Here is an 18,052-nt window from a genome sequence, read left to right on the forward strand (position 1 = left end):
CAGGGTCCCTGGCTGAGCTCACAGCCACTCAGGGGCTTCCTTGGAGGGCTGCCAGGGGTTGCCAGAAGCAGCTGCTGAGGGTCCCCTTCATTCTTGTTAGAGACCCAGACTGACAGACCGCTTTTTTGCACATGATCCTCTACAGAGAGTCTTGCATAAAGACACCCCGCTCAGCAGGACAGAGCAGGAGCTGAGGCGCGGGCGTCTGTCTGTCCCTGCGCTGTGGGAAGTAGGCCAGGGCCTGGGCTTCATGGGAGGCAGAGCTGCTTTCAAGCTGGTGTAGGAACCTGAGGTGTGGTTGAGCTTGGGGTCCAGGCATCTTTCTGGTGCAACCTGTGAAGTCCCAAAAGGTGTCTGTGGAATGATGACTCTCCTCTTCCCTTTCTCTAGGGTCGAGTTCCAGAATAAATTCTACAGCGGGACCGGTTTCAAGTTCTTGCCCTTCTCCTTCGAGCACATTCGGGAAGGGAAATTTGATGAGTGAGCCACTCGGGGCCTATGCGTCTGGCTGCCCCCGGCACTCCCTCCACAGTGATTAGCTGTGCTCTGCTTGCCTGTTGGTTGTGATTCCTGGGTATCAGGGCATTTGTGTCATCCCTGCCACCATTCCCCCAGCCGCCTGTGAGTTGTTTAGACCTAGTGCTCCCTGGGTCCCTGTCACCCCAGCTTTGTGTGTTGTAGTGTAGTGATTCTCTCTAGAGAGAAGCTGGGCTCTGGCCGTCACTCACACCCACTGGGCACCAGCCTTGCCTTCCCGGCCTCCATCCAGCCCTTTCCCTGCCCCCTGGTGGTAAACCAATTTGTGCATTTACACAGGAGCCCAAGGCCCTTGGAAGGAGTGCCCTCACCGTCCACATCCAGACTTTGAGCCCCCTGTTCCTGCTGCTCTTGTTACTGGTTGGGGCGGGGGGTGCCCTATAACACTCCTCACTCTTGGGTTAGCAGGAGTGGGTCCAGGAAGATGGTATTTCTGTCCTTGGTCATTCCCCACCACCCCACTACCCCTGCCCTCTGGTCTTCATCTTGCTTGTTAATCAGAAGTTCAGCTGGACCCAACTGTGCCAGGGGGCAGGGCTTCTCCCCAGCAGCCCCAAGGGTCCCAGGATATGCAACACCACATTCCTAACCCCCACCTACCCCATACTCCTCCTCCCTCCCAGAATCCCCTTCCTTTTCCCCTCCCCTTTACACACCCAGCATAACACACAGCTGGGAGTGACCCAAAACAGGTTTTGGTTGGCTGCTTCTCAGGCCATGCATGGGCCTTGCCACAAGCTCATTCTCTGGGCAGAGGGTCCAAACTGATGCTCTTTCCTGGTGTAGACCCTGAGACCTTTCCCCATCCCCAGTCATGAGTCTTGAGTGCAGAGCTGTAGTCAACGAGGGTGGTTCTGCCAGCAGGCCTGGCTTGCTCTGCCTACCAGTGCCCCTCCCACTTCCACACCCACCCCAAGTCCAGGGAGTGGGCCCTGGGCAGGGAAGTCAGTGTTGTTTACCATTTGCTGATTGGAGGCAACTGGCAGGGCTGCCAGTGGGTGTGGTTGTGAGAGCTGCACAGCCCTGCCCTGTGGGCTGGGGTGAGCACCCCCAAGGGGCCACTGCCCCTGTTGCCCCCACATCAGGATGTGGATCTTAGAGCCTTTTAATCATGTGTTGGCACAGCAGCCCTGGCTGCTTGAGCTAAATTAATCCTTGCACCTTCAGTGGTCAAGAGAACCCCCTAAATTGGCCGGCCCTGCCTGCCTCCCCTTCAGAACCTCCTCCTGCCCCCCACCCCCCGCCCCCTGCCCCAGGCTTGTCTGACAAAGCTGCTTAGAGCTCACTGGACTCCCCTAGGCTGGGCTGCCCTGGGCGCAGCCTGCGCCCAGCTTCACCGGCCAGTGTGACCTGACCCAGACCTTATGAAGAGCCCCCTCCCATCCGGTCCCTGTGGTTTACATGATGATCTTTGCTCTGTTTACAGCGGGGTCTGAAGCAGAGTTCTTTGTCAGAAATCCTACCCAAGGCCCTTCTGTTCAGAAATTCCTTTGCTGAATAAAGTGTGTTCAGACTACCAGGGAGGCTGCCTGTTGCTCAGGGCTCAGCCCTCTTGAGCCTGTCTAGTATCCCACACCCTCCACTTCCCTCTGGCGGCACTTCTCTTTTTCTTTTCTCTGGTCGAAGGCCACAGCTGCTGTGGCCCTGGCCAAGCAGTGAGTTTGTGAAATTCTCACCTTATCTCAAGTTTCCCAGGCGCACTCCCTGAGCCAGGGCAGCTTTGCAGACACTACCCGTCAGGGGGAGGGGACTTGGAGACGGGATGCATCTCCGCCCCTAGCACCACGCACCCAAACAGCCAGGGGAGGGGGGGGCCTGGGTACCTGCCCACTCACCTCCCCCTCTTCTGCAAGCATGCTGTCTAGGGCTCAGCAGCCTGGCTATTTTGAGCCCCAATGCCTTTGGCCTTGGTGCAAGTGGAGGCTCACTTAGTGTGGGCTTGGTTTCTCAGGGCAGCTGGAGAACTTGAGGTGCTGAGGCAGGCAGCCCAACAGCCAACAGACTCTCCAGGCAGGCGGGGTGGGCCCGGCAGGCGCCTCCGCCCTCCTCACCACCGTGTGAGGCATGCACCCACATTCTTTCTCAGCCCTCCCTCCCCCTGCCTCCCTCCCAGGGCCTCCAGGGCAGGGGCTGCACAGGAATTCGAGCCTGCTGCGCCAGGAGGGGCAGGAACACCCTGTTTACTTGATGTTCCTTATTCCCACTCACCGCCCCCCCCTTCCCTGCCACCTGCCCTGGAATAGGCTGGATGCAACAGCCAGCACTGGCTCCTCAAATAACAGTTCAGGGTGGAAATTCAGAAAATGAGCTCTTTTAGCCTCTGCTCTGTTACTGACTCAAAAAGGGAGGCCTAAAAAGAATGTTGCAGCAAAGTGTGTTAACAGCTCAGTGTTATAGCTCAGTTGTGACAGCAACCACTATCCAGGCGAGAGACCAAGCAGCAGTGGGAGGGTTGGAGAACTCAGGTTTATTACTCCAGTGGGCCCAGAGGAGTTAACACTCCAAGCTCTGGACCCTGTCTATAGGTTTACACAGGCTTTTATAGGCTACCAGTCTAGACTTTGTAACATTTTGCAACATCATATGCAAATAAGGTATAACAAATGGGCCAATCAGGAGTGAACTTAGGGAACCAATAGAATCTTAAGGGTAAGTTTCACTTTTCTAGAAGTAAGCCGTTTCAGAGTTAAGAAGTGGGATAATGCTGCTGGGCCAGGGCACTGAATGGTGCTGGCAGGAGGGTAGTGGCCCTGCCTGGGGATCTTGCTGTCTTTTTCATGGGGCTTTCCACCTCAAGAATAGATACTTGAAATCAATGAAACAAGAGTTCAGAAATAAACTCTAACACTTACAGTTAATTGATTTTCCACAAAGGGGCCAAGATAATTGAATGGGAAAAGAACAGTCTTTTCAACAAATGATATTTGTTAACACAACTGGGTATCCACATTCAAAAGAACAGATTTGGACTGTGGCCCACTATCCACAAAAATTAACTCAAAATGGATCATAGAACTAATGTAAGAGAAGTCTTAGAGGAAGTCATAGGACTACATCTTCCTGACCCTGGGTTAGGCAATGGGTTTTAGATATGACATCAGAAGCACAAGTGATTGAAAAAAAGGGATAAAAAATAAGTTGGGTTTTAGCAAAATTAAAAACTTTTGTGCTTCGAAGGATAGGGTCAAGGCAACACTCACACTGGGAGGAAATATTTGCAAATCATAAATCTAATAAGGGACTTGCGTTTAGGGTACGTAGAGAACTTGTACACAACAAAGACAAATACCTGAGTTTTTAAAAGGGCAAAGGATTTGAATAGGCATTTTTCCAAAGAAAAACACTAATGGCCAATAAGCCCATGAAAAGATACTCAACATCATCAGTCCTTGTAAATCAAACCACAAGGAAACACCACATCATACCCACTGAAAAGGCTATTATAAAAGAGACAGTTATAATTGTCGCCAAGGATGTGGAACTCCCATCCACTGCTGGTGGGAATGTAAAATAATGCAGCTGCTTTGGAAAGCAGCCTGGCAGTGCCTCAAAATGTTAAACATAGGACCAACATAAGACCCAGCAATTCAGCTTCTAGATATCAAGAAAAATGAAAAAATGTGCACACAAATATGTGCACAAGTATTCATTGTGGCATTATTCATAACAGCCCCATATGGAAGCAGCCCCGATGTTTGTCAGCTGATGAATGGGTAAACAAAACAGTATATCCATACAGTGGACATTATTCTCCAATAAAAAGGAATGAAGTACTGATGCATGCTACATGAATGGACCACAGAAACATGCTAAGAAGTCAGACACAAGGCCACATGATTCCATTTATGTGCAATGTCTTGAATGAGCAAACCTATAGAGACAAACAGTAGCTGAGTGGTTGCCTAGGACTGGCTGCTGGATGGGGTTGAGTACAGAGTTTCTTTGAGGGGATGATAAAATGTAAAATTAGATTTTGGTGATGGTTGCATAACTCTGGATATACCAAAAACTGATCTATACTAAAACCAGATCTGTACTGATCTGGTATAGATCAGTAAGATGAGGCCGGGGACGGAGGCCTAGGACTTCCATGGGAAGAAAGTCCTCCCTTGCCTGGCTGAAAAGACCTGGGCCAGTGGGTCATTAGCTCAGCTGAGCTCCCAGGATCTAGTGGCCTTGGGCTGCTTCCAGCCTAACCAGCTAAAGATGTGTCTGGCTGGGAACTGAGCCGTGGAGGGTGTGGAAGTCCCAGGAGCCCTGGAGTAGGGGTGGGGAACAGGATGGATCCATTGCTCCTGTTTTTAAGAGACTTCGCTTTCACCCTGTTTCCCTTCTTGTGGAATTCTTGGACCCCAGACATCTGCTAAGTGAGTCTGTGCCTCGTTCTGCGAGTGCCCCTCGTCTTGAACCAATGTGGAGAGGGTGGCCTTAGGCCTACTCAGTGTTATAAAGATAGGGGACAATTCTAGCACCACCTTCAGGACCCCCGACCCTGTCCCTCACTGAGGACTGTGCCTCTTTCTGCCCCAGGAGCCCTGGGTGGGAAGGGCATTGGAGCTCCCCTCAGATCTGAGGGTGACTGCCTGCCCTCCCAGCCCTCTAGCCCATCCAAGGCGAGACCGAGGCATGGGCTGCTCCCTGGTGGCCAGATAGGGAAGGACTCATTCCTCCTCACAGGTAAGGTGGGTGGGAGCCTAGCGGGGCGCTGACATGCGGGGGACTGGATTGGCTGGGCAGAGGGACAAGCGATCCGGAGGTGTTCTGGGCTGTGCAAGAAGAGGGTCAGGCTGGCAGGAATGAAAGAGGAGATGAGATAGGAGTGGAGAGCCCGACCAACCTGTTACACACATATACATTGAAAAAGTAATAAAATGTGTCATGTGGCAAAAGGATTAAACAGTACAAAAGGCCCTATTTTAAGTCTTCCGCCCCAGTGTCCCAGTACCCCCACTGGAGGCAAGCACTGTTTACATAGCCTTTAAAAAAACACACACACACAAATGACATATACTATACTCACTGATGCGACCTTTAAAAAATTTCAATAAAAAAAATCAAAAAAAATACGTATATATTTTGCAGAACACTCTGAATCAGCACCAACACATCTTCCTCATATTTTTTTTTTTGGCAAATGCTTAATATTTCATCCTATCAATGCAACTTAATTTCTTCAACCAGCCCCCTATTGTCTTCAAAGAGCTCCCAGCCTGGTGGAGGATAAAGACAGTGTGACACACCCAGTGTAATCGGTGAAGCTCCTGCCGAGCATTTATGAGCTCAAGCTGTGAATGTGCTACCAACCCTCTGGATGGCGCCCCCAACCTGCTGCTCCTGCCAGCAAAAACCCCACAGCATTCTGGGTAAATCCAGATCCCAGAGAGGAATTCTGAGCCTGACACTGGACCTGCTGCCCAGTTCCCCTGACATACGTGTTCCATAAGATCCAAATTGATGGTAAAACGGGTCCTGGGAGGAGGAGAGTGACAAATCTTACCTGCAGCAGCCGGTGTTTGGAGGGGGTGTTAGAGGGAGTGAAGAGGGGCCTGCGGGGCTGCAAGCTACAGCTCCATGAGGGCCCATCTCTCTGGGCAGGTCTTGGAGCTGCTTCCTGGGAAAGGCTGAGAACCTTCTGATACTAAGAACTGAGTGTAACAGAGGCTGCACCTCCTGCACTAGCTGCTTGCTGAGCTGGGAATAAGGCAAGGGGGCACTGCAGCTTCAGTCTGCAGAAGGGGGTGGAGAAGGGCAAGCTCAGTGGACTCCCACGTTCTCTTTCAGTCCAGGCTCTGGACTTTCTGGCCTGGCAACCCTCCTCTGTCCCCTTCCCAGTCTCTAAGCAGCTTCTCTCAGACCTGACAATCTGAAAAAAATCTACACCTGCCTCCAAAAGGACTCAGAATCCTTTTAGAAATTTCAGTCTTTCTAAAGAGCCCACCACTCCTGGCCACCGCACAGCCCCATTCAACCCCTCCCTGCAGACAGGCAGCCTGAAAGGTTGCATTTCCTGGGGGATAGTGGCAAGAACACTCATCTGGGAGTTAGGAGTTCCTGGTTCTAGTTCCAGACCTGCAGTCCTACTGGTTATTGATCTTCTCAGAGTCACTTCCGTTTGCTGGCTCTCAGTTTCCCAATATGCAAAATGAAGATAAGTCTGGTCCTGTCCTCCTGCTGCTACCACCTTAAGGATCCCATAGGGATCTCTTCACACATCCACCAGGCCCTGCCCCAAGGCCAGTCCAGGCTCACGTGGCCCATCCCTCCTTCAACTTCCTGATCTTTTAGTTCCTCAAATCTGCTCAGCTCTTTCTTTACCCTTCCTGGAACTTCATATATGTATTTCTTCTGCGTGGAATGCTTTTCTCCTCCCCCTTCCCCTCAATTCCAACTTAATTCAGATTAAGTGTCACTTCCTCTTGGAAGCCTTTGGCTGGGTACCCTTGCATTTCTTCACAGCATCACAACTACAGTTGACCCTTGAAAGACAAGTGTTTGAACTGCTTGGGTCTACTTATACACGATTTTTTTCCAATAAATACGTGCTACAGTACTACACGAACCTCAGTTGGTTAAATCCGCGGATGGGGAACCGCGAATACAGGAGGGCCAACTGTAAATTTGTATGTTGACTGCCCGTGGTTCAGCACTCCTAACATCTGTGCGTTTTTCAAGGGTCAACTGTATAATGTAAATTTTTATAAATTTATATTATATAAATTTTTGTTTATATATATAAGCTTCTAGGTCTCTCCGGGAGAGGAGTGACAGTGCCCGGTACAGAATCAACTCCAAATACTTATTGGATGGTAAAGTGATTTGCAGGTGAAAGCGCGTTGTACCTGAAGGCGCCAGTGAAGGGCTGTGAGTCACATCCGGCTCTGGACTTCTAAAGTCACTTGGGTCACGCGCTCTGGCACCACGTGTGATCAGAAAACACCCACAAGGGCTGGTCTGGCACCCGGAAGCTGGTCGCCCAACCGCCGGCGGGTGCTGCACCTTCAATTCCACGTGACCTGAGGCCCGCAGCTGATTGGACGCAGCCATCCTGCCCCTGGTCCCGAGTCCGCATTGGTTCCCTGCGGGGCCGCCGCCGGGCTGAGACTGCTGGACCATGGGGGCGGTGGCGGTAGCCGCGGCTCTGGGGCTCCTGCTCCTGGCCACAGCGGGGGGATCGGCTGGGGACGAGGCGCGGGAGGCAGCGGCCGTGCGGGAGCTGCTGGCCCGGCTGCTGGGGCCTGGGCCGGCGGCCGCCTTCTCAGTATCGGTGGAGCGCGCCCTGGCGGCCGAGTCCGGCCTGGACACCTACCGCCTGAGTGGCGGCGGCGCGGGGGCGCAGGTGCGGGTACTGGGCTCCACGGGTGTGGCGGCCGCCGCGGGGCTGCACCGCTACCTACGCGACTTCTGCGGCTGCCACGTGGCCTGGTCCAGCTCTCAGCTGCGCTTGCCGCAGCCGCTGCCCGCCGTGCCGGAGGAGCTGACCGAGGCCACGCCTAACAGGTACCGCGGCCGACCTGGCTGGTCGGCTCCCCTGCAGCTGCCTGCAGCCTCCAGCCCCCGGGGCACCGGCGGATGCTGACTTCCCCGACCCACACCGGTGCCAGGCTGCTGGGAAGCGCTGGTCTTAGGGCTGCATGACTCTGGCTTCAGATCCCAGCTCTGAATCTAAAAGCCATGTATCCTTGAGCAAGTTACTTAGCCTCTCTGAGTCTCAGTTGGTTTATCTGGGAAAACGATAAAATGTAAATAATGACATCTACCGTGCCGTTTTGGCTGTGAGGATTGCATGGTGATGAATGTAGAATTTGTGGTGCGTAATTGGAGCGCATTCCTTTCCTATACCACCTTCTCTTAGAAGATGCTTACTGAGGAATGACACCCAGCCCTCTCACAGGCCTCTGTTCTAGCGCTTGCCCCACTGGAGATGGGTCCACACATCTGTCTCCCCATTAGACTGTGGGGAGAGAGGGCCCCCTTCCAAGACAGGCACCAACTTTGCCACTTGGCACTTAAGCGCTGTACACAGAGTAGGAATGAGAATGGAATATGCTCTCCAAATATATGGGGGTGCTAAATGGCCCTGGAGGAGTGCTGGACACAGGTGGGTGGGCACCCAAGAAGCTCAAGCATCCGGGTCTCAGCTCCACCTGGGGTGGATCCCAGAGTGAAGCAGTAGCAGGGCCATATCTGGAGCCATTCCCCTCTGGGCTAAATCTGGGGTGGCATGGGGGTTTGTCCACGGCCAGGCTCCAAGCTCTTCTAGGGCAATGCACCCTCAGGGGTGAAAGACATCCTCTGTGCCCCCAGGGACATGCCCCAGCTCATGCCTCTGCCTGCAGGTACCGCTATTACCAGAACGTGTGCACACAAAGCTACTCCTTCGTGTGGTGGGACTGGGCCCACTGGGAGCGGGAGATAGACTGGATGGCGCTGAACGGCATCAACCTGGCACTGGCCTGGAGCGGCCAGGAGGCCATCTGGCAGCGGGTGCGTGCCCACCACACCCCTGGCATCCCCACCTCCCCCACATCTGCGTGGTCTCTGGCACACAGACAATAAGGGCCCCAGAAGCATTGGTGGCTTGAGTGATGGCTCCAGCCTTCCAAAAACTTCCATGGTTAAGACAAACACACAGGAGTGCTTACCAAGGCTGAACCCGGCACCCTACTCTAAACACCCAAGAAGCCAGCTTCCCCTCTCTCCCCACCCCCACATCAATCAGTGTGCTTTGATGGGTTCTGCCTCATTAGCAGGTCTTGATTTGCCTTTTCCTTTCCCTCCTTATTCATGGCCCTAGTTCTGGCTCCCATCCCCTCTCTCTGGCCCCCCACCAGAGCCTCTGAACAGTGTCAACCAACAAATAATGCAAAAAAGTTTATTTGGAGTCTTACTAATTGCAATTTGGGAGACACAGGCTCAGGTAACCCTGAAAGAGTGTTCCAAGGAAGAGAAAGAGGCACTTATTTAAAAAAAAAAAAAAAAAAAGCCACGAGATTGGTAAAAGTTGCCTGACGAGACTTGTGACTGATGACACAAGTTAGAAAATATTTGTCCTTAAGGAATCACTAGCTGTTTTAGGGTTGGGGGTTTGTGGGTAAGTAGACAGACTGTCACCTGTAATTTTAGGGTAAAGGTCTGATAAGTATCTTGAGTTTCTGGCAGTTTCCCTGGATGACTTTATCAGCTCAAATGGCCACATTCCATCCAAGCTGAGATGCAGCATGTCGCACATCATTAATGGCCTCCAGGCCCCATTTCGGAGAGCTCTCTAGGCAATACCCACTCCATTTTGATTTTCCTTCCCTGGCTTTCCAAGTCCACCAGAGTGTCCTTTCTGAAATGCGAATCTGGTTGACACCTCCTGCCACTCACCCATTCAGGAGTTCCCCTGTGCCTTCAGGCTTTGCCCAGTGTGGGAGCTTCCAGACTTGGGCCCTGAGGGTTCTGGCCACACTTGGAGCTGTGTTAGCTCCCCGCAGAGCCTCACTCAACCATCATTCTAACCCTCCTTGCTCCATGAAGCTTTCTAAGGCTGTTCCCCATTTTGGGGGGAACCCCTTTGTGCCTCACCTCACCGCTCCACAAGGGTGACATATTAGCAAACTCACCAGCTCACAGATCTATTTCTCCTGGGGTCCTCGCAGGCAGGGATGGAGTTTTATCTCGGTAGTTCTAGGGCACAGCACAGAGAAGAGGTACATGTATGTTTGTTGAATGAATGAATCAATGAATAGAGATGAATGTATTTTTTTTTAACGGAGGTACTGGGGATTGAATCCAGGATGTCATGCATGCTAGGCACGCGCTCTACCACTGAGCTATACCCTCCCCACCACTGTCCCCCTAAGATGAATGTGTTCCTATCTGTGGGGCTCGCCCTCCTCCTCAGGTGTACTTGGCCTTGGGCCTGACCCAGTCAGAGATCGATGAGTACTTCACTGGTCCTGCCTTCCTGGCCTGGGGACGCATGGGAAACCTGCACACCTGGAGTGGCCCCCTGCCCCGCTCCTGGCACCTCAAGCAGCTTTACCTGCAGGTAAAGATGGGGAAGGGAAGGGACACAATTGGTACTGGGCAGTCACAGGCCTAGGGAGGGTGGTATATGGCCCACCTCGAGGCTCCTAACTGGACGGTGGGGCTCTGTGTGCCCTGGGAGAGTGAGGGCCTCCCATCTCAGGGCCGCACGCACCACTGCCCTCCCATTCCTCCCAGCACCGGATCCTGGACCGGATGCGTGCATTTGGCATGATCCCAGTGTTGCCGGCATTCGCAGGACACATCCCCAGGGCTCTTACCAGGTGATGTGCCCCCCTCACCCCCCACTCAGCTCAGAGGGAGAATGTATTTTCCCCTGCAAGACATGATTTAAGGAAAAAGATAAGCTCTGGAGGCAGGCCTGGGCTTGATTCCTGGCTCTGTTACTAACTGGGGCTGATTAGTGACCACTCTGGGCCTCAGTTTCCTCATTTGTAAACTATATTTGTCTTGGCACAGAGTCTTAGCAAATGGCAGCTCTCAGTGGTAGTAGGGGTGCAGTGGTCTCCTCTGTCCTTCCTGCTCCTCTGTTCCTCTGTGCTGCCCACCCATTCTCTCCTGTGGCTAAGAAAACTCTTCAAGGCCCAGCTGAGACCTCCCCTCCTTCAGGAAGCCTTGCAGGGAACCCCCAGCATTGATCATCACTGCCTCCATGGTGCCCCTATGAGCCCCTAGTTCCTCCTGCCCTCATAGCACTCAGCACATGCTGCTGGCCTCGCTGACCACCCCTTGGCCTCCCCAACTGGGTGGCAGGAACCTTATTGGCACATCCAGTGAACGTCCATCAGGCTTTCTGGGGCTGCCAGACCAGGCTCAGCCCCTGGTGGGAGATACATTGCCAGGGGAATATGGAACAGTGAAAGGGCGAGAATATACCTGGGCCCACGTCTCTGTCAAGGTCACTTCCACTTGGGGAAGGGGGGCAGCAAGGGCTCAGAGCAGAGGTGGTGTCATTTGTGTCAGCCGGTAGGTGTGGGAGAGACAGCAAAAGCTTTCCAGACAAGGTGAAACTTAAAGGATGTTGAGGAATAACCAGATGCACAGGCAGGGAGGGAGGGGGAAGGACTCCAGGCAGAGGGCACAGTATGTGCAAAGGCACGGAGGCATGAGAGACCCAGGAACTGCAGATAGGTTAGCGAGGCTGCCATAAATACCGTGTCAGCCTCTAGTAACTATCTGAACTATCACACATTCCCCCAGGGTGTTCCCTCAGGTCAATATCACCCAGCTGGGCAGTTGGGGACATTTCAACTGCTCCTACTCCTGCTCCTTCCTCCTGGCTCCAGAAGACCCCCTATTCCCCATCGTGGGGAGCCTCTTCCTGCGGGAACTGACCAAAGAGTTTGGCACAGATCACATCTATGGGGCTGACACTTTCAATGAGATGCAGCCCCCCTCCTCGGAGCCCTCCTACCTCGCTGCAGCCACCGCTGCTGTCTACCAGGCCATGATCACAGGTTTGCTGCCAGCAGGGGGAGGTGGGGAGGGAAGCCCCCCCTCCAGACCCTCAAGGAGATGGGGATGGCAGAGGTCAGTCAGGGTGGGAGAAGGGCTGGGGATTATAACACCTCACTGTGACACACAGCACTTGACAGTTCATTTCTACACACACATCTCATTTCATCACACTGAGGTTGAGAGGTGAGCTCTGGAGCTGGGCACACTGTTCAAACGCTAGCACTGCTTGCCTGCAAGACTTGCAACAACTTATCTCCCTCCCGGTGCCTCAGCTGCTTCCTCTGTAAAAGGGGGCTGCCTCAGGAGTAGAATGACACCCTGCCCAGAGTAAAGCATCATTTAGTGCTGGCTATTGAAAATGTTTTATTTGGTCTCCACCTCCATGCAGAGGTAGGTCACGCAGGCCAGAGGTTAGGGGATGTGCCCAAAGCTGGTAGGTGCCTTTCCTGGTGCACAAATGGGAACCCAGCGCTCCTTCCTGCCACTTACACAGGAGGGGCAGAGAGGGGCCAGGTCAGGGAGGGCTTGTGGAGGCCTCAGTGTCAGCCAGGCAGGGAACCAGTTGGCCCAGGCTTCCCTGAGCAGCACTGCTCCAGGTGCGATCCAATCAGACCAGCAGCAACAGCTAGTCAGATCTGCAGATTCTCCGCACCTCCCCCACTTCCTGAATCAGAATGGCGGGGGCTGGGGCCCAGCCCTCTGGGTAATTCTATTCCTCCATAACGCTTCACCGCACTATCCTGGCACTCCTAGTGGTGGGGAGGAGGAGGTGGGAATAGTATGTGCAATGGAAAGGAATGCCCTCCTGGTTGGAGGGTTACAGGGGAAGGGGTGTCCTGGGATAGAGTCATTTAACTTCTCAGGACCTCTGTTTCCTCATCTGAAGAATGGGGTGAACACTTCCTTGCCCCCTCTCTTCTCATCACCCTCTTTTCTGTCCCCCCAACACCCCGATCGCAGTGGACCCTGACGCTGTGTGGCTGTTCCAAGGCTGGCTCTTCCAGCACCAGCCCCAGTTCTGGGGACCTGCCCAGGTTGGGGCTGTGCTGGGAGCTGTGCCCCGTGGCCGCCTCCTGGTTCTGGACCTGTTTGCTGAGATCCAGCCTGTGTACATCCGCACGGCCTCCTTCCAAGGCCAGCCCTTCATCTGGTGCATGCTGCATAACTTTGGGGGCAACCACGGCCTGTTTGGGGCCCTGGAGTCTGTGAATCGGGGCCCCACAGCCGCCCGCCTCTTCCCCAACTCCACCATGGTCGGCACGGGCATGACCCCTGAGGGCATCGGCCAGAACGAGGTGGTCTACGCCCTCATGGCTGAGCTGGGCTGGCGGAAGGACCCAGTGGCAGATTTGGGGGCCTGGGTGACCGGCTTTGCAGCCCGGCGGTACGGGGTCTCCCATGGAGACGCAGAGGCGGCGTGGAGGCTACTTCTCAGGAGTGTCTACAACTGCTCTGGCGAGGCCTACAGTGGGCACAATTACAGCCCACTGGTCAGGCGGCCATCCCTACGGATGGTTACCACCGTCTGGTACAATCGATCAGATGTATTTGAAGCCTGGCGGCTGCTGCTAAAAGCCACTCCCACCCTGGCCACCAGCCCAGCCTTCCGCTATGACCTGGTGGACATCACACGCCAGGCGGTCCAGGAGCTTGTCAGCTTGTACTATGAAAAGGCGAGGACCGCCTATCTGAACAAGGAGCTGGTTCCCCTGATGAGGGCCGGAGGCATCCTGGCCTACGAGCTTCTGCCCGCTCTGGACAAGGTGTTGGCTAGTGACAGCCACTTCCTGCTGGGCAGCTGGCTGATGCAGGCCCGGGGGGCGGCAGTCAGTGAGACCGAGGCCCACTTCTATGAGCAGAACAGCCGCTACCAGCTGACCCTGTGGGGGCCAGAGGGCAACATCCTAGACTATGCCAACAAGCAGCTGGCCGGCCTGGTGGCTGACTACTACGCCCCCCGCTGGCGGCTCTTCATGGAGACGCTGGTGGCGAACCTGGCCCAAGGCATCCCCTTCCAACAGCACCTGTTTGACAAGAATGCCTTCCAGCTGGAGCAGACCTTCGTCCTTGGGACAAAGAGGTATCCCAGTGAGCCCCAAGGTGACACGGTGGACCTGGCCAAGAAGGTCTTCCTCAAATTCTACCCTCTGTGGGTGGCTGGCTCCTTATGACAGATTAACTACACTTGGGCCATATTCTCCCCAAACTCCAGGCCTGGGCAGCTTCCTGGGCCCTGGACCTGAACAACCGTCACAGGAATTCCCCAAGCCTGGGTGAAGGAACTCAAGACCTGCCAGTGGGATCAGCCATGGAAGGTTTGGAGGGGGTGAGCTGCCTTCCTCCACCACCCCAAATTTGGGATCAAAGAGCTGTTTTAGTACCACTTAATAAAGTGATGAATCACCTGGACCTGTGTGTCAGAATGTCAATGCCGCAGTGCCTGGGAGGACTTGGGGCTACAGACACTGATACTGGTGAGGCCCATTCTGCCTGCCCCCTCGCTTCAGCTTCCCCATTTTTAATATCCCTGACCTTTGAACTAAGAATGCCAAAGCATTTACTTCTACATCCTCACCAACAAACTCTGGCAACTAGAATTGTCCTTGTAGGACAGAGGCTTGCCAGGGGAAGATCTGCCCAGGGCATCTGGTGCCCACACAGGAGCCCACACCTCTTGTTTGCAAAGCTTCACCCTCCCTCTGACCTACACCCAAAGAGGGATGTTCCAAGCAATAGCCTCATCTCTGACTTGAGCTAGAGTAGGTTGTGGAGGGCCAGCCAGTGACCCATGGGAGGGCTCAGCCTTGAGATTGTGTTGTAGACATAACAAAGGGTGGGGACCCCAGAGGGGAGGGGAGGGGCAAAGCAGGTGATATACATCCCAGAGACCAGAGACCAGCATTCCTGGTGCCTCTCCCTATGCACATTCGCATGGAGCGCACAGTGGTGTTCATCACTGGCTGTTCCTCTGGCATTGGCCTACACCTGGCCCTGCGTCTGGCGTCAGACCCGTCCCAGAGCTTCAAAGGTACATGAGAGGAAGGAGAGGGTGGTGTGGAGAGAAGGGAGCAGCTGCTGGTCCAAGGGAGACTAGATAGTCGTAAGCCCAGAATTCAGAGCCTCCTCCTCTCTCTGAACCTCCAGTGTATGCCACGCTGAGGGACCTGACAACACAGGGCCCACTGTGGGAGGCTGCCCGGTCCCGAGGGTGCCCCCCGGGCTCCCTGGAGACGTTGCAGCTAGATGTGAGGGACGCAGATTCCATAGCCGCTGCCCGGGCACGCGTGGCCGAGGGCCGCGTGGACGTGCTAGGTGAGCATCCCCGCAAAATATATGCAGAAGCTTTCCTCACCCTGTGTCCAAACCAAGATTTCCCGAGGCCCAGGGGGCACGAGCGGAGAGGCGGGGCGGGGGGCCGTGTGTGAGGCGGGCGAGGTGGGGTCTCTCTCTCCGCAGTGTGTAATGCAGGCCGGGGCCTGATGGGGCCGCTGGAGGTACAGAAGGCGGACGCCGTGGACTCCGTGCTGGACGTGAACCTGACAGGGACCGTGCGGATGCTGCAGGCCTTCCTGCCAGACATGAAGCGGCGCCGCTCGGGACGCATATTGGTGACCGGGAGCATGGGAGGATTGATGGGTGAGTACAAAGAGGCTGGGGTCAGAGGCGCGCAGGAGGCGAGGCTCAGCGGGAGAGGCCAGGAGTCTAATAAAAAGCGTGGTGAGACCGCTGCGGGCGCCTGGGGCTCCCAGCACATCTCCTCCGGGACGCGCCTCACAGCCTCCTCTCCCCTCCAAGCGCTTCCCTTCAACGCCGTTTACTGCGCCAGCAAGTTCGCAGTAGAAGGTTTGTGCGAGAGTCTGGCGATTCTGCTGCAGGCCTTCGGGATCCAGTGAGTCACCGCCCCGCCCCCGGGACTCTCTGAGCCCCGACTTTGGGAACCCCAGCACCCTATCTGGTTGGAGCGGCTCTCAGGCGTTCTCCCTGGCCCCTCCCTAGTGCAGCTGCAGTTTGTTGTGCGCCAATCACAGTACTAGGTGCTTGGTGCGCGTCCTCTCACTCCACCCCCCGGCCTCCGGGTGAGGTATATGTATTGTTATTGGGCAGCTCAGGCCCAGAGAGGTTTGGTGATTGGCCCAAGGCCACACAGCTGTAAGTGGTCCAGCCAGGTTGGCATTCTGACATCAGAGCCACTTTCACACCCTTCAGATGTGGTGGCGCTTTTCGGGCAGTAAACCACGTTCGAACGCTCCGGTTATCCTAAGCGCCGGCTCCCTGCGCTTAGCCGCCCTCCCGCCCGGGCTCCCATCCGCCCCCTGCCCACTCGCTGCTCTCCGGCCCGCAGCTTGAGCCTCATCGAGTGCGGCCCGGTGCACACCGCCTTCTCCGAGAAGCTGGAGGGCGGCTTAGGCGGGGTACTGGACCACGCGGACGCCAAGACCCGCGACCTCTTCTCCCGTTACCTGCGTCACTGCGAACAGATCTTTCTTGAGGCGGCGCAGGACCCGGAGGAAGTGATCGAGGTGAGCGACGGGGCAGAGCTGCGGGAGCGGGGTCTGCGCTAGGGTCTCCCCACCCAGCCCCCGCAAGCGCGCTTCTTCCCGCCTCCCCAGGTCTTCCTCCAGGCGTTGCGCGCCCCGCGCCCGTCCCTGCGCTACTTCACCACCGAGCGTTTCCTGCCTCTGATACAGCTGCGCTTCTCCGACCCCAGCGGCTGCAGCTACGTCGCCGCCGCGCACCACTCAGTGTTCGGGGACTCGGACGGCGCGGGGGGATCGGACAGCGCCGGGGACTCGGATGGCGCCGGGGGCTCCGACAACGCCGGGAGCTCCGACTGCGCTGGGGTGGAGGCTGGAGCCGGAAAACGCTCAGCCTGAACTAGGCGCTCCTCTCGCGGCCCCGCAATAAAGGCTTGGTCCGTCGCAGTCTCCCGCGCTCTCCTTTGCGGCTCCGAGGGGTGTGCGGTTTTGGGGGGTGGAAAGGGGCTCCTGACTGCACTGCACTGTCAGAGGGTGGGTGATCAGGATAGATCGTGTTAGTCCGGGTTAAACCTGCAGAAACCAAGGCCGAGAGAGGGAATGAGCTAGCCCAGGGTCACGTCTCAAGTCCCCCGCAGGGCAGACACAAGAGTGGCCCCTGGATTCTAGAGGGGCGTCTGCAGCAGTAGGAGTTAGGCGGACTTGGGTGCGAGGAGAGTCAGCTTGTGACTTGGCTCCCACGAGTCACAGGACCTTAGGCAATGTCCTTCCCCTTTCAGAGTCGGTTTTCTTATCTGTACAATGGATATAATTCCTGTCAGAGTATGATGAGGATTAATTGAGATAATGCCCAAAAGAGCTAGTATAGAAGTCTTAATAGCAGGCGCAAGCTATTATTATTACTACTGGTGGTATTACTATTGTAATTGTGTTCCCAAAGGGAAGTCAGATGTGTAAAGAGGAAACAAGGCTAAATGAGCCAAAAGGAGACAGCCCCACTCACCCCCATCCTTGCCCACTGCCCTAGATAACATTCAGCAGGAGAGGTGCAGCCCTGGAGCTGCCTCTCACCAGGAGGTCTAGCTGAGGCTCCAGGCCTGACGAATCTGCCCAGTTTTCTGGCCTCCTTCTGGAAGGGGAAGCTAGTGGAAGGAGCTGGAGTTGCAGAGCCAATCTCCTTCTAACTTCCTTTAAGGTTGGGTGCTGGAGGAGCAATGGAGCTACAGACTATGTGGGGAGGTTGCAGGCAGAGAAAAGCGGTAGGGGTGCCCCACGAGGGGACTTAATAAAGAAAATACATTAGCTGACTCGTCAGGTATGAACACACAACACTGGCTAATGGCACAGGTGACCTTTTGCAAGGCAGTAATAATGTCCAAGGGCATCCTCTATTGGAGGGTAGCTTTTGCATTAGGGACCTGAGGACAGGCTTTGTTCATTATCATTTAAGGCTTGCTGGGTGTAGTTAGTAAGGGCATCTGTGTGTGCTATAACATCCTCCAGGTCAATGGCAGGAACAAAGACAGTGGCCAAATGATTGTAGTAGTGGA

At 55.0% G+C, this 18,052-nt stretch overlaps 3 protein-coding genes across 11 annotated transcripts in view; all 3 read left to right on the forward strand.

Moving 5' to 3' along the window:
• Positions 1–2,056, forward strand: part of ATP6V0A1 (ATPase H+ transporting V0 subunit a1) — a 48,948-nt gene extending 46,892 nt beyond the window's left edge. For all 9 annotated transcript variants that reach the window (XM_064495733.1, XM_031468738.2, XM_031468743.2 and 6 more), the window contains one exon: positions 391–2,056. In XM_064495733.1, coding sequence (XP_064351803.1) covers positions 391–484 — 94 coding nt within the window. In that variant the 3' untranslated portion in view covers positions 485–2,056. The remainder of the gene's footprint in view (positions 1–390) is intronic.
• Positions 2,057–7,563: 5,507 nt separating this feature from the next.
• Positions 7,564–14,436, forward strand: NAGLU (N-acetyl-alpha-glucosaminidase). Its single transcript, XM_031468729.2, has 6 exons — positions 7,564–8,034; positions 8,874–9,021; positions 10,424–10,570; positions 10,747–10,832; positions 11,770–12,026; positions 12,988–14,436. Exons 1-6 carry the CDS (start codon positions 7,649–7,651, stop codon positions 14,196–14,198), a joined length of 2,235 nt encoding a protein of 744 aa, XP_031324589.1. The 5' UTR covers positions 7,564–7,648; the 3' UTR covers positions 14,199–14,436.
• Positions 14,437–14,943: 507 nt separating this feature from the next.
• Positions 14,944–16,949, forward strand: HSD17B1 (hydroxysteroid 17-beta dehydrogenase 1). The gene is given in 6 exon segments (XM_031468737.2): positions 14,944–15,105; positions 15,147–15,339; positions 15,484–15,663; positions 15,823–15,916; positions 16,370–16,547; positions 16,638–16,949. Coding segments are annotated over 6 exon segments (1,068 nt in total). The 5' UTR covers positions 14,944–14,946; the 3' UTR covers positions 16,902–16,949.
• The last annotated feature ends 1,103 nt before the right edge of the window (positions 16,950–18,052 follow it).

Source organism: Camelus dromedarius, chromosome 16, assembly GCF_036321535.1.
Source record: "Camelus dromedarius isolate mCamDro1 chromosome 16, mCamDro1.pat, whole genome shotgun sequence".
Lineage (NCBI taxonomy): Eukaryota > Metazoa > Chordata > Mammalia > Artiodactyla > Camelidae > Camelus > Camelus dromedarius.

Excerpts from the sequence above, each read along its gene's own strand:
- NAGLU (XM_031468729.2), top strand. The coding sequence starts at position 7,649 with ATGGGGGCGGTGGCGGTAGCCGCGGCTCTGGGGCTCCTGCTCCTGGCC. Across the intron at positions 8,035-8,873 it reads ACCGAGGCCACGCCTAACAG|GTACCGCTATTACCAGAACG; the intron begins GTACCGCGGCCG and ends CTCTGCCTGCAG. Across the intron at positions 10,571-10,746 it reads TCAAGCAGCTTTACCTGCAG|CACCGGATCCTGGACCGGAT; the intron begins GTAAAGATGGGG and ends CATTCCTCCCAG.